The following is a 14,468-nucleotide window of genomic DNA, read 5'->3' on the forward strand; positions in this document are numbered from 1 at the left end:
TTCCACACAGTTCCGAGCGATTCTTCATTCTCCTTCCACGAAATACTGATAGCTGCTTGCCAGCACCTACGGAAGAGCTCCAGGAGGAGGGCGGAGACGCAACTGACGGGCACGTCTTCTCAGGTAGGGCTCTGAAACGACTTCCAGCCTCGCGCTCTGTCCTTCCCCGGAGGTCTAAAGCTCCATGGTTCACGCTCTGTAAGCCCAATTCGGATTCCTGGATTCCTTCTTGGAGTTAGGAACCAGGCAAGCTCCTTTGGCCTATTCCGTCTTGTGGGCGGGCGCATGTGCCGTCCGGGTTTGCGTTGCTGCAGCAGACCCCAGGGCGAGGATCTGATCCCGGTCAGGACTCCTTTGGGCCATCTCTCCTTCCTCGTCCACGTTCTCGGATGAAGCTCATTTCTCCGGCAGGTGGGGCGGTTGGGTTGGAGGCACAGTGGGATTCGGGAGACTATCCTTTGCAATCCTCTGATTCGCTGCCCCTATTTCCCGCCTCTCTTTTCCTTGCCGGCGGCTGAGAGGGACCAGGGCTCATCGATCCCCGTGCCTCCGCCAAGCTGCTCCCAGGCGGCGTGCCCCCAGGGCGCCCCTCCTCCCTTCCGCCGGCGGTCCTCCGACCTACCCCGCCGCAGCGCTCGGGGGTCGGCGGCGCTCTGGGTCGGGGCGGGGCGAAAGAGAGCGGGAGAGCGGCGGAGGGAGGAGGTGCCGCAGCTACGTGGTGGCCCGGTCGCCCGGGAGCTCCCGAGCCCGTGCGCGCGCGCGCCTCGCCGGGGCTCGGGCGGCGGGCGGCGGGCGGAGCTGCGGGCGGAGCGGGCGGAGGAGCCGCCAGCCGAGCGGGCGGAGCGAGCGGCGGGCGGAGCTAGGGGTGGGAGGACGCGCGCCAGCAGGCGAGCGGGCGGGTGGGTGAGGAGCGAGTCCGCCAGCATCTGCGGCCGCCGCGCTTGCCCGAAGCTCGGAGACGGGCCGACGGACAGATCGCCTGGCGGACGGACGCGGGCGCTCGCCTTGTGCTCGGGGCCAGCTGCGGCGAGGCTCCGGGCTCCCAGCGCGCGGCTGCCCCGCCCGCTCGCGGCCACCCGGCTCCGGCGGCCTCGGCGCGCAAAGGGCTGGAGGCGCGGGAGCCGCTCTCCGCCGGCCGGTCCCCGCGCGGCTCAGCCCGGGCCGCCGCGCTGCGGCGCCCCCGAGCCCCCGCTCCCCGCCGGGCTGCTCCGAGCAACGGTGCTCCCGGGCTCCAAACTCGGGCTGCCGGGGCAAGTGTCTTCATGAACCCAGAGGATGTCCGGGAAGCACTACAAGGGTCCTGAAGTCAGTTGTTGCATCAAATATTTCATATTTGGCTTCAATGTCATATTTTGGGTAAGTTGGAGCGCTTCTGGGATTTCAACTATTGTGGCCGATCGATTCGGGACGATTCCCCCCACGTTGCTCGCTGCCTTTACTTTTCGCAGCCCCTCCGGCGCCTGCCGGAGCAAGAAGAAGCATTTGCCTTCCGCTTTTCCATCTTGCGCGTTGGAAAGAGAAACATTCAATCCTTTCTAGGAATGGGAAAAGGTAAAAAGAAAAACCGAGCCGGAAAAGGGGCACCTAGGCCTTGGGGTGGCTTTTTAAGGGACGAATAGCAGGGATACGGATGAAAGAAAGGGCTCGGCAGTTTGAGAAATAAGCAACCACGCGAATTAGGTTTGCTCCCGGTGGGGTATGGATGTTGGGCAGAGCGTGGTGTCATAATCGGGAAGGCTAATCGGGCAGAGCCGACCCTGAGGTCCACCTTCTAACCACGATCTGATTGGACGAGGGCTTGGCTCCGTGTTGCCGCGGCTGGTCTGTGCCGTGCTCAGCGTGTATCTTCTTGCACCATCTCGGGCTTTGTGTAGGATGCAGATGCAGTGGTATATGGTTCTGTAATGTGCACGTAAATAACGCTTCCTGCAAGCTCTTCCGTTTCTGCTGGAAAGCGCTTCTTTTGCATAATGGACTGGTCAGTGGGCTTGTGGGGTGGAGGATTTGTTTCTATATGTGTATTATTGTCAGGATAATTACAAGTCACTGGCAACATATGTTTCAATGTGTTCGTGCCTCACGTCCTTCTTTTTCTAGGGAGTGACAGAGAGCAGGCTGTTCGGGGGAACCCTTGGAGATATGCAGGGGGGAGGGCGTGCGAGACACGTTTTATTGGGGGTACCGAGAGAGCAGATGCTTGAACGCAAGACTGAAACCACGCTCAGCTGGCACCGCAATGTGCTGGGCGCCTATCGTAATTAGGCTGGGACGCATCTTCTTTTGTTTTGTTTCGATTCTTTTCCTTGATCTCACAAACGTGTTCAGCAACCAGACAAAGAGTTCACTAGGACAGGGGAAAACGTTGGTCCAAAGACCGTGTCCTTTTTCCTGCCAATCCCGTCCCATCCTCTTCCTTACTGGGCACCCCCCCCCCCCCATGGAAAGTAAAGATGGTGGCTGTCAGGAGAGGTACTCCAAGTTCCTGTTCAGTGTAGGTTCAGTGTGAGGTAATAATCCAACGGTGGGATCAATAATAATCCGCAGCAGTCTGAACACAGGGTGTATTTATTTTGATTTTCCTTTAATTTTGGCTATTTGCTGCAAACATATACATCTATGAGAATCGTCGTCAATACAGCTCTTTATATTATTTTTCTTCTACTGCACATGTACCAGCAGGCGATTTCATTTTTATTTTCTGTTTTCTATAGGAGTATTTTGCAAAAGGAAATGGAAGGGATTGGAGACCACTTTCCTTTTTTTTTTTTAAAGATTTTATTTTTCCCTTTTCTCCCCAAAGCCCCCCAGTACACAGTTGTATATTTTTAGTTGTGGGTCCTTCTAGTTGTGGCATGTGGGATGCTGCCTCAACATGGCCTGATGAGCGGTGCCATGTCTGTGCCCAGGACCCTAAGCGGTGAAACCCTGGGCCCCAGAAGCAGAGCACTGGAACTTAACCGCTCGGCCACGGAGCCAGCCCGGGGAGACCACTTTCTGTGTCTGCTTGTCATCTGTCCTCAGGGCTGATAAAGATGAGGGGTCACGTGAATAAATATCATATCCATTCACAGGCAGTATTTTGCCAGTGATTGTACACAATTCCTGTTGGCGGTCACCTGCCCCCCCCCCCCCCCCCCGCCCGGCAATTAAACACGGCTACAAATATAGGAAGAAGCAGTTGTGTTCCTTCCCTGTCTCTTTCTTCAGCCCTGCTGGACGTGTTCAAAAGCGGTGGGTACTCACATACCTGAGCGAGGTGTTTTGATTTGATCTGAACTCGAAACTTGGTGACTTCGAGAGTCAGGGATGACCACCTTGGGACTGGACCTTGTTGGGGTGGTGAGTCCAGGTCTCTGGGTTCTACTGGAACCTTCCAAAAGCTGCACATTTCAGCTGCCAAGCAACCAAAAGCACCCGGGGGCTTTCTCTGCAGTTTCATAACAGGAGGCGGAAAAGAAATAAAGGGATTTGGGCCTGTTTCCCTGACAGTTTGGTGTAGTTTTGTAGAACATACAGAGGTAAATTTAGTATTTTTTGTGGATTAGGTTGTGGCAAAACCTCTGGAATGGTGGAATCCTTCAAAGATTTGCAAAGTTCTTGCGTAGAGAGTTCCAGAATAGAGCCACATCTTGTCTGATGGGAAGGACTTCATCTCTGCAGGGCATTTTATGGGAAGCCTGAAGGCAGATGTGGGCTGTGGAACTAAACCAGCTGCCCCAAGCAGAATTGTACATGGGTGCCTTTGTCAGAAGGACCCTTCTCTCACTCTGTTTTCTACACACTCTGTCCCTCCTTTCCATGCCTCAAGCCTTCCGCTCAGATACCCCCTCATACCTTTCATCCTGCCATCTGCCTCAAAATTACCTCATGTTTAAATCTCCCAGTTTGTCAGTACCATGGTCTCTAGAGGTGATCAGCAGGAAGGCAGCCATGATATTTGACCAAGTAATTCTAAGATGTTAGTGACTGAAGAACTAGGGTCAGTGACTTGGCAGCCTGCCTCCATGAAGTTGCACACCTCTGCTGTCTGCCGTGACTGCCAGCGGGAGCTGCTACTCCTAGCTAGTTATGAAGAAGAGGTTGACAACTGAGAGCATGGCTTCCTAATCTTTCATTTTCACGCTGTGAGATAAATGCTAGAACACATTTGAAGTACATTGAAGACATTTGGAGGTAAACTTCTGATAAATAAAACTGAAAATGTGGTAGCAGCAGCACTGAGAGTTTGGTTCTCTTCCTAAGGAGTAGCTTGACTACTTGCTGCTTGGGTCACTGCCCCGGGCCTCTGTTTCTCAGCTGTTAGAATGCAGGACTTAGATGAGTTCGTTTTAGTTCTGAAAAAGAATGAGTCTGTCAAGTTCCGCTATGCTGCAGAAGAAAAATACAAGAGATGGGTACTAATGTATAATGAAAGTAGCGTATATTGGGATACTTGTTAAATTACAGACTTTTTCTCTTACTGAGACTTGTCTGAATATCAATTTTATTACTTCATTTCTTCCTCAAAGATCCTTTTGTTAAAAAAAAAAAATCTTTCCCTAATTTCTTGGCTTCTTCACTTGTTGATATAGTATGCATTCTTCCCTGTCCCCACTGTGACTCTTGAATGTAGTCCTATGAGTCATTAAATATATCTTTATTATTAGAGTTACAGCTTCGTGTGTAAAATCTGAATCCTTTTATATAACAGTTATAATGATATTCTGAGTAACAGTCAACATCGTGTACAGATTCCTTTCTCATTAGTTATCACGGAGTGGTAGGGAAAACCTCATTTTTCCTATTTTATATTGGAAGAGCTCAAGCCAAAAGGGAATTGATTTTATTGAGGGTGTCACCATACTAGGATGTTTCTTGGAAAACCCTGAGGCTGCTTTGGCGTGGAGGAGGGAAGAGAAAGAGAGTTTTGTTTTAAAGTTGCTTCTTTTGGGTACTGAACCCCCACATTCCATCACCCACGATTAATAGATGTTTTCCTCTGGACCCTTTTGTATTCTGACTCTAATACTTAACTGTTCCTGGGCAAGTAAATTGACCTCATTATTCTGGTTATCTGTTGCTACATAGCAACCCCAAAACTTAGTGGTTTAAAACACAATTTTATTATTGTATCTCACAGTTCTGTGATTTGACCAGGCTCATCTGGGCAATTTGCACTTGGGACCTCTCATGCAGGTGCAGTGATGCGTGGCTGGGGCTAGAGTTATCTCAAGGCTCATTGGGGTGGGATGCCGAAGATGGTGCACTCACATGAGTGGCAGTTGACGCTTGCTGAGAGCTCAGCCAGGGTTGTTGTCTTGGAGCACCTACATGTGGCTTCTTCCTGTCTCTGAGATGGGAAGAAGAAGCCAGTTAAGGCTACACCGAGAGCTGGTCAGTGTCACTGTCATCTATTCCACTGGTTAAAGCATGCATGGAGCCTGCTCAGTTTCAAAGGGGTGAAGGAAGAGATTCCGTTTTTGGATGGACAAGTGTCAAGGTCGTGTGAGTTGTGGCCATCTTTGGAAAATAGAGTCTGCTGCACTAAGCCTTGATATCTTGTTTCTAATGGAAAGATAAGGTTATCTAATGGAGTTGTAGATTCAAGGATTCAATGAGATAATGTATTACCCAGCACAATGCCTCACTATTTAACAAATGGTGAATATGATTAGTGTCATTGTCTACAGATTTCTTACTAGTTCCATCCTGGGCTTTAGACCTTCTAGAATACCTTAGCCTGGTACGTTGGTATCATTACTACGAGGTAATGATGATACCCTTAAGATTTGTCAAGGAGATCAGGAGAATGGATTCAGTAGATTTAATCATGACTTATTAAAAAAAAGCCCCATGGATCAGTGGAAGCCTTGAATGACTTGGGAGAAGCACGTCGTTTTTCTCTTCTCTTTGCTGTACAAGGATCAGAAAGCCTTGGATACTTGAGGCCAAATTTCTCTTTGGTGTGCTTTCAAATATTACATGTGTCTTTAAGTGGAGGTTTATCCAGGGTTGATGGCAGAATGTTGCATCTAATTTATTTCCACAGGGCTTAAATTCAGAGAGGAGAGAGATTTAAGGAACCTTGGGGGGCATCAAGTAGGAAGCCTCATCTTATGATTCACTATAAGTTGTAAGATATTCTGGAATGATGATACATCAGTGGTTTATAAGTCATAATTTTTGTTTTAATTTGCTAGACATCTGTTAGCTTCGATGGCAACCATATGGGAGTTTAAATTGCCTTTTGAATTACAGGGAGATGGTAGGAAGAAAGCTAAATATGGTTATGAAAGTGTTGTATAGGAAAAGTATAAGAAAGGTGTACAGACCTCAGTGGGGAAAGCAACTGAACACTGACTTGCTTGGTCTGGCCACTCCTTCTTGGGTTGGTGAGAAGGCTCTGAAGCATGCTCCCTTGAGGACGTGCCTGGAAGAACGAAATGAAACCAAGGGGGAAAGTTGGAAAACCAAATAATGTTCCACTCACCAAAAAAATTGCCAAGGTGAGCTCTTTTAGATGGATCTCTCTGTCTTAATATGTCCACAGTGATAGTTAGTCCCTGGCAAAAGGTGAAAGCAAACTGTATTTTAACATAGCTTTATAATTACGATGTCTTTCTTCTAAGCATTTCAAAGCATCTTACAAGCGTGTTAACGACATCTTTGTGACAGATGAAGAAATTGGAGTCCAGAGATGTGGAGTGACTTTTGAGGTGTTGAAGAATATGTCAAGGTTTACTTTTGGAATATTAAATCTCTTCCACAAACTATAGGCCTAGCTTCTCATTTGGAACTTATTTTAGAAGATGCTTATTATTCTAAAATAAAACATCAAGTAAGTCACTTACATCTGTTCATAATTGAAAAGTGATAAAGTTTTTGCATATGCCTCAATTAACACCACCCGCAAGCACAAAAAAGTTAGGATGAAATGTTGCTAAAGAATATGATAGAATAATAAACTATTGTGTAGTTGATTGAAAATTCATAAATGAAAGTTGGAGTGTTAAAGACAATGTTCTTGAGTCACTTGCTTCTTTCTATATGTAATGCTGATGACTGTCTTAAAATTCTGACTTCAGACTTCCAAATCATCAACTTCACTGGACGGTAAGGGCCTCAACCGCAGGGGCTGTCTCTCAGTCATTTTCATAAGCTCAGTGTCTAGCACACTGTCTGAAACACAGTAGGTGTTTAATAAATGTTTGTTGAATGAACAGATTATTAAATCATTGGAAAGTATGTAGGCGTCATCTCCGCTAACTTCCTAGTCCGTGAGGCATCTTCTCTGTAACGTCCTGCCTACCCTCCTAAGGATGGATCTGTTTTTCTATAACTTTAATCGTCAGAGAGTTTCATCTATCCTCAAACTAGAGCAAATCTACTTCCCTTAACTTCCATCCTCCTAATTTATTGTTGTTGATTTTTAATTTTTATTTTGCAGCAATCTCAAACCTCCAGAAAAGTTGTAAGTGGTACAATTTGTTTTTATCCTGAATCATTTGAGAAAAAGTTGCCATCATGATGGCTATGATGTCAACACTTCAGTGTATATTTCCTGTAAAGTAGGATATTCTCCTAGATACCACAGAACAGCCACCAAAGCCAGGAAATTACCACCGATGCATTACCACCATCTAAATCTTAGGCCTCGTTCAAGTTTCCCAGTTGTTCCAATCATGTCTTTCAAGCGAAAGGATTCAGTTCAGAACTCCGCATTACATTTACTTCCATCTTTTTAGTCTCTCTCAGTCCTTCTCTGTCAGGATGTTGACGCTTTTGAAGGTTGTAAACCAGTTATTTTGTAGAATGTCCTTCAATTTGTGTTTGTCTGCCATTTCCTCGTTCTCAGATTCAGCCTGTGCATCTTTGGCAGGAAAATTGCAGAAATGGCACTGTGTTCTTCTCATTGCATCCTGTCAGGTGGCTCTGATTGCTGTCTGCCCCGCTACTGGTGATGGTCACTGGGTTAAAGTGTTGTCTGCCAAGCTTCTCCACCACAAAGTTATTCTTTTCACTTTTGTAACTTATTCATATTTTGTGGCAAGTTACTTTGAAACTATGTAAACAGCCCCTCTTCATCAAATTTTCAGTCTATTAACAAATTTACATCAGTAAGAACCTATGGTCTCTTTTTTTTTCAGCGTGTTTTAATTAAACTGTTACTCTCATTACTGACTTTGGTGTTCCGATTGGTCCCAGGTTTGGCCAGTCAGTGGCTGTCTTTCCAGGCTGCCTCCTGTGCTCTTCTAACACCCATCATTCTTTGAGCACTTCCTCACTTTCTGGCAGGACAAGTTGTTCCAAGCTCATCTTGTAATTTACCAGTCTCATCTTCTGTATCAGCCGTTTCTCCAAGGAGCCCTGGTTCCTTTGAGTGGAGAATGGTATTTAGAAGCCCAGATCTGGTCACTGTGTGTGCTCATTGCTGTGAGGGTGTCACCACCCCTGTCTTCTCAGTGGACAGACTATGAAATATGTGTATGTATATACATATATGCACACATATGCACATTTACATTGTATTTCTATATCTGTCTGTATATTTTGAAAACCACGAGTTCGCAGTGAAACCTCAAATCCCTGTCTGATACCACAGGGTTTAGTCTAGGTTTTTCCCTTTTCCTTATGTGTAACTACCTTCTTTGACAGCAAGATTCCTGGCTCCCATTAGTCTTAACAATTTACTTATTTGATAAATCTCCCTGTCTGTAGCCAGTCTTCCACGGCGGCCCCTGCCCCTCACGTGGCTGCCGTCCTTACCTGCTGGTGGTCCAACATGCTGTACCACAGCCCCACACCTAGTGGATACCCTTCTCATCTGATCAGGCTCTGATGCCCTGCTCTGGGCTTCACAGTATCCTCCCATACCTGCGCCTGCACAGAGGCCTCCCTTGCTTGGTCCCCTCTGGTGGCTTCAGGACTCCATTTTTCAGGAAGAAGGGAGGGGCCTAGGTTACTCCTGAGTGATGCAAAATAAGACTCATCTCCCTTCTCCATAGCCCTTCATTATTTAAAAATAGCCATTATGTCATTCCTACATCTTTTGTTTTCCATCTTTAAAAGCTCCTACTTCCTCCATGTGTTCATCATATACTATTTCCAGATTACTCTTTGCCCTGGTCGTGGGACTCTGCCTGTGGCCCCCTTTGGACACACCTGTGTTAATGTGGCAACCAGAATGGAACACATTTTCACAGGCGGTTCCAGCCATCCAGAGAGCGGTGGACCGCTACTCTCGAACTCCCCACTATGTCCCTCAGCCACGCTGGACGTGCAGGCAGAAGCCTCTGCTACGGCCCGGATTCACCTTGAGTAACTCTCACCAATTATTTCCTGAGGTGCTCATCTAAAATACGGGGAAATAATTCCCATAGCTGTGGAGTTGTTACGCAGTAGTATTAAATGAGACCCTGCGTGTGAAAGTGCTTTGTAAAAGGTAAATCTCTCAATACAAATATTAGTTATTAACCCAGGTAGACTGCACAGGCTCTTCCTGGCAGCCAGAGATCATTGTTGGCTCACGCTGAATTTCCAGTGACTTGAAACCTTCACCTCTTTTTCAAGTGAACTTCTGTTAAACCCGTCTTCCTGGGCTAAGTGCTAATCAGAAGCCCTAACCCCCAGTTAACTATTTAATTTAGAGGTAGTACTGTGTACTTATCCATTCTGGCCCCGTGGTTTTGCAGCTGTGCTGCCGGCAGCCCTAGGCTCCCTTCAGGAGCACCCGGGCCTGAGTGGGCTTGTCTGAGACCTCCCTTTCCCTCAGAGAAGCTCAGCCTTTAGGTTTGATATTTTGGGGTACCATGAAGGATTGAAGGATTTTGCTTGAAAAAAGGGGTCTGTTGCTTAAACAAACAATTGAACACCACCATTCCAGCCTTGAGATGTTTCTGAATCTTGGTGGTCAAGGCATGTCCTAAAAAAAATGACTCCTTGTACAGGTTTTTCTCCTCTGTATGAATCTCTTCATGTGTAGGAAGTGCGTCTCACTAACCAGGGTGACTTCTGTAGGATTAGTTGATATTCACCCCTTTATGGATGTAGCAGCATAATTAGTAAGCCGTTAGCACATTTCAGTCTTCCCACCAGGGGCTCTGACTCAGTAGGTCCAGGTGGGGCCCTGGTATTAGTGTTTTGTTTTTTAAAGTCCCTGCAGGTGCTTCTGATACCCAGCTGAGGCTGAGACGCTGTGGCTTGTTTTTTCTCTGGAAGATGTGGCATCTCTCCCCCTTGCTCAATGGAGGGGACATGGGGGGACCTGGGAGGGGGTGGTCAAGAGCTGGGACCAGAGGGTGCTGATTTCACCAGCACGTGATGCTAGTGTTCTTGGCTTATGAGAAAAAAAAAAAAAATGTGGCCTATTTTATCCCTGATGGAATTTTTTATTAATCCAAAAATGCAGTTTATTTTTAAAGCTGAAAGCCCTAAAAACAAAATGAGAAAATCTCTGCTAAACAGAACTTCTTGTGTTGTAATTAGAGTGCTAAAAATTAGCTTCGTGTATGGCTAGAAGCTGGTCATTTGCTCAACAGGAGTAACGAAGAATCAGGCATTCTCTTCCTTTGCCCTTGCTGTCCTGTACACGTCAGTGCAGTGGACTGGGTCTAGCCACTCACGCTGGACAGCACAGCATCCTGCCTTCAGAAGTCAGCCTCCCGGTCCAAGGCGCTCTTCCTCTCAACCGCTGTTTGCGGGCTTCCTCTGGTGCGCTGGGTACCCTCGCTTGTGGGGCGGGGGGCTGTCTTCCACATCACCCGGGCAGTTTCTTGTATTCTCTCTGCTGTAATGCTATGACAGGGACATTGCTTCTCTCATATCCAAATTTGCGGCACCACCACAAAGAGCTGACAATAAAGCAAACATAGAGACCCAACCCTGACGTTTGTCAGTTTTCTTTAGAAAGAAAAATTTCAACATAGAAAGGTCAGACTATGCATAATGAATTTTCCCATTATTTTCTTTTTTTAAATATATATATATTTTTTATTAATGTTATGATAGATTACAACCTTGTGAGATTTCAGTTGTACATTTTTGTTAGTCATGTTGTGGGTACTTTTTTTTTTTCCCATTATTTTCTTGACTTCTTTCTTTCCCCTACCCCCATCAAAAATAATTTAGGTATTTGATTATGGCTATGCTCCTAAAATGGAAATCTTTTGAAAGAAATAAAATTTTGAATAAAAGTCTAAATTATTTCTCTGAAATATTTTACTGGGGCATAGTGACCACCACTCCTGACAAACCAACCAACCCAGAATGGTGTATGAACCCTGTGGTTAGCATTGTGATGTCACCTGCATGTATGTAAAGGATCATTAATTATGAAATGCAAGGTTTAATTTTTAAGTACCGTAGTCACCAACCTCAATAACAAAGTAGTATTTGGGGGGCCGGCCCCGTGGCCAAGTGGTTAAGTTTGCACCCTCTGCTTCAGCAGCCCAGGGTTTCGCTGGTTCGGGTCCTGGGCGCGGACATGGTACCGCTCATCAGGTCATGTTGAGGTGGCGTCCCACATAGTACAACCAGAGGTGCTCACAACTAGAATATACGACTGTGTACCAGGGGGCTTTGGGGAGAAGAAGGAAAAAAAAAAAGATTGGCAACAAATGTTAGCGCAGGTGCCAATCTTAAAAAAAAAAAAGTAGTCTTTGGAATTAGATGGCAAAGCATTTTGGCTCCCCTCATTGAACAGGCATGGTGATGTTCTATACCTCTTCCAGCCGCTATTTACTACTTAGATAAGTATTACAAGACATAGAGCTCTTTCTACTTGTTGAATTTTTTTTCTAAATTATCCTTGGCACTAAGGCTGGAATTTCTAAAAATCTGGAGGGAACAGCTGGTACTCTAATAAATATTCAGGCCAGCTATTTTAATGCTTTGTACTTAATTAAGTAGTCCTAATAAAAGAGGAATACTTGACTTAAGCATTTCTCCGAGTATAATGTTCCAACAAAAATTTCCCCCAACTGTTAATATTTCCCCCGAAGCAGCCTAAAAACAATTCTGCCAAGTAAGTGGTTCTAATCACCGGTGAAGCATTTAGTGCCAAAACTTAGTTTTCGTGTTTTAAGGTATAGTCATATCAGTATGGCGCAGCCCCCTAACTGATGAAGACTCCACAGCCATTGACCTTTTGGAAAGATTCTTTATAGGGTACAGGATTAGAGAGATAGAGGGTCCATCCTGACGTGGGCATTCTAGCGCGCCGGGTTGGCCGGCAGAAGAGTCTGGCGCTAAGGAGGTTGGGCTTCAAGGCTGTCTGGATTCTTACCCAGCTCCCTTCCCAGGCTGTGACCTTAGACAGGTTACTTACTCACCTTGCGGTGGTCTCCTCTTCATCTGCAAAATGGCGTTCTTAGTAGTATTAATGGACGTCATTAATAATAGTGTCAAGACCTAACATCCTCTCAGAGTCATGAGGATTAGAGGAGTTAATATGTAAAAACTGCTTGGGATACTCAATAGGTATTAGCAATTATTACTCTATTTTCCTCAACACCCATAATTTATTTTGTTTTTCTTAACTTCTTTCAGAACCATTAAAATAATCTTACATTGTAACGTATATTTTTGTTCTCTGTAATGTTCTGCCTACATAAGTACATTCTCAAAATAACTGAAGGGAAAAAAAGATCTAACAAATGTTCACAGTGTTCTTTTCATTGTAATGAATGGCATGTAATTCTTATCATGGATACCAGACCATGAATTCGTGTCTATTGTTTGTTGTTAATTTTCCCATTTTTCTTTACTCCGTTAGAATCACTCTTCATTTTCTTTGCCAAACCGAACTGTCTCATATTAGCGTTTTGTACAGGGAGGTTGAGTTTCTGATGCTGAGCTCTGGTGTTAGGCCTAACACCAGGGGAAACAGAAACGTTTTATCAACATCCGTTAAGTCTGGATATTCTGGAAATATCTGGATGGCTGTAACTATATATTTTAAGCTTCTACAGTGTTGTAAGTCCTGCATATTTTGGTGGTTGTTTTCCTCTGTGTATTTCAGACAAATTCTTTAGGTTGTGAAGGTGAATGTCAAGTCAGTGATACAGATGGCTTGGGTTTTCCCCTTGTGTGTCCTTCCCAGTGGTGCAGAGCTAGGATTTGGCCTGAGCCACCTCGGTCCTTGACTGAAGGAGCCACCCATCGTGGTGAATGAGTGGCCGCCTGGCGTCTCCTCTGGGGCATTAATGCACTGAAAGCTGTGCTCTTTGCCTCCAGTACTGTCAGCTGACACAGAAGACCCAGGCTGTCCTATTTCCAAGCATAAACTTCCCTTTAACTGGGCTCAACTCTGAGAAAAGGCCAGAGCATGCTAACGTAGTAGGTGCAAGGAGCCTTGTCCTGCATTCCATGCAGAAGGTGTGCAGAAAACCCCAGCCCTTGAAGCAGGAAGAGAAGGGAGGAAGGGGAGGGTTAAGCAGAATTTTTACTATAGTATTCATTGGTGAAAAAGAATGATCCACGTAGCATGACAGGATATCACAGGAGTGTATGGAAAATAATTTTAGCTTACCCACAACACCGCCAGCACTGCTGGTTTACATCCACTCACTGATCTCACTCTCCATTGATGGTCTCTGAGTCCCCATTGGGAGAGCACTGAAGTTGCCTCCTTGTCCTCCTGACCTCCTCTAGCCCGTTTCCGAGAGGTCAGTCATTTGCAAACTGCCCGCATGGTTTTGGACAAACTCCTGTGCCACCCCAGAGTTTCTCAGATTTTAACGTGCATGCAGTTCACAAGGGGATCTTATTTAAGATGCAGATTCTGATTCAGTAGGTGTGAGGGGACCGAAGGTCTGGCACCTGTCATAGCTCCCAGGTGAGGCTGAAATTGCTGGTCTACTGATCTCATTTTGAGTTGCAAGGATCTAGACCATTTCAGACTTCTTCTTTTCTTTTAAATTGGCTCCATTTTTAAACCTTAAATACATTTATTGAAAAAGAAAACTTGAGAAATAGCACTATTCAAATGCATGCGATGACAATAATGTATCTTATTAACTCCTAGGTAGCTGTTGGTGCCCTGCTGGCAGGGCCGAGTCAGAGGCATGTCATCCTTTGTGACAGTGGAGGTTAACAGGTGTACAAAGGGTTCGACGTCCTGGCATCAGACAGAACCTTTCTCCTTGACTAGACCAGAGGATTAAAAGAGAGTTGACAAGGCAACGACTTTCTCGTTCAAGGTTATTTAATGCTGTGTTCTAAATTGTCACCGCTGGCACCCCGGGTCACCAGAGAATCGCACTTTGGGGAACACTGCTTTTAAGTAATTTGCAGGGAGGCGTGCATTTATAAGCTGGAACCTCTGAGTGAGATGGGTGAATCTCTAGAGGTAAAATGGTTGGAGATGTGTTTAAATTTTTGCTGACTCCAGGTTTTCTTTCCTATCAGGGGAGAAAGCAGAGGGACATCCCCCGTTTCTGGAACGTTACTGACCCCAGGCCCAGGGACTGGTTGCCCCTTAGGTAGAAAAA

At 45.9% G+C, this 14,468-nt stretch overlaps 1 protein-coding gene across 2 annotated transcripts in view; it reads left to right on the forward strand.

The window, feature by feature from the left end:
* Positions 1-851: 851 nt before the first annotated feature.
* The window catches only part of TSPAN5 (tetraspanin 5), a 152,701-nt gene continuing 139,084 nt past the window's right edge, over positions 852-14,468 (forward strand). The window contains exon 1 of one of the 2 annotated variants that reach the window (XM_008524432.2): positions 852-1,356. In XM_008524432.2, the coding sequence (XP_008522654.1) occupies positions 1,276-1,356 (81 nt within the window). In that variant the 5' untranslated portion in view covers positions 852-1,275. The remainder of the gene's footprint in view (positions 1,357-14,468) is intronic. The other variant, XM_070614215.1, reaches the window with a different exon arrangement.

This window comes from Equus przewalskii, chromosome 3 (genome assembly GCF_037783145.1).
Source record: "Equus przewalskii isolate Varuska chromosome 3, EquPr2, whole genome shotgun sequence".
NCBI classification, from domain to species: Eukaryota; Metazoa; Chordata; class Mammalia; order Perissodactyla; family Equidae; genus Equus; species Equus przewalskii.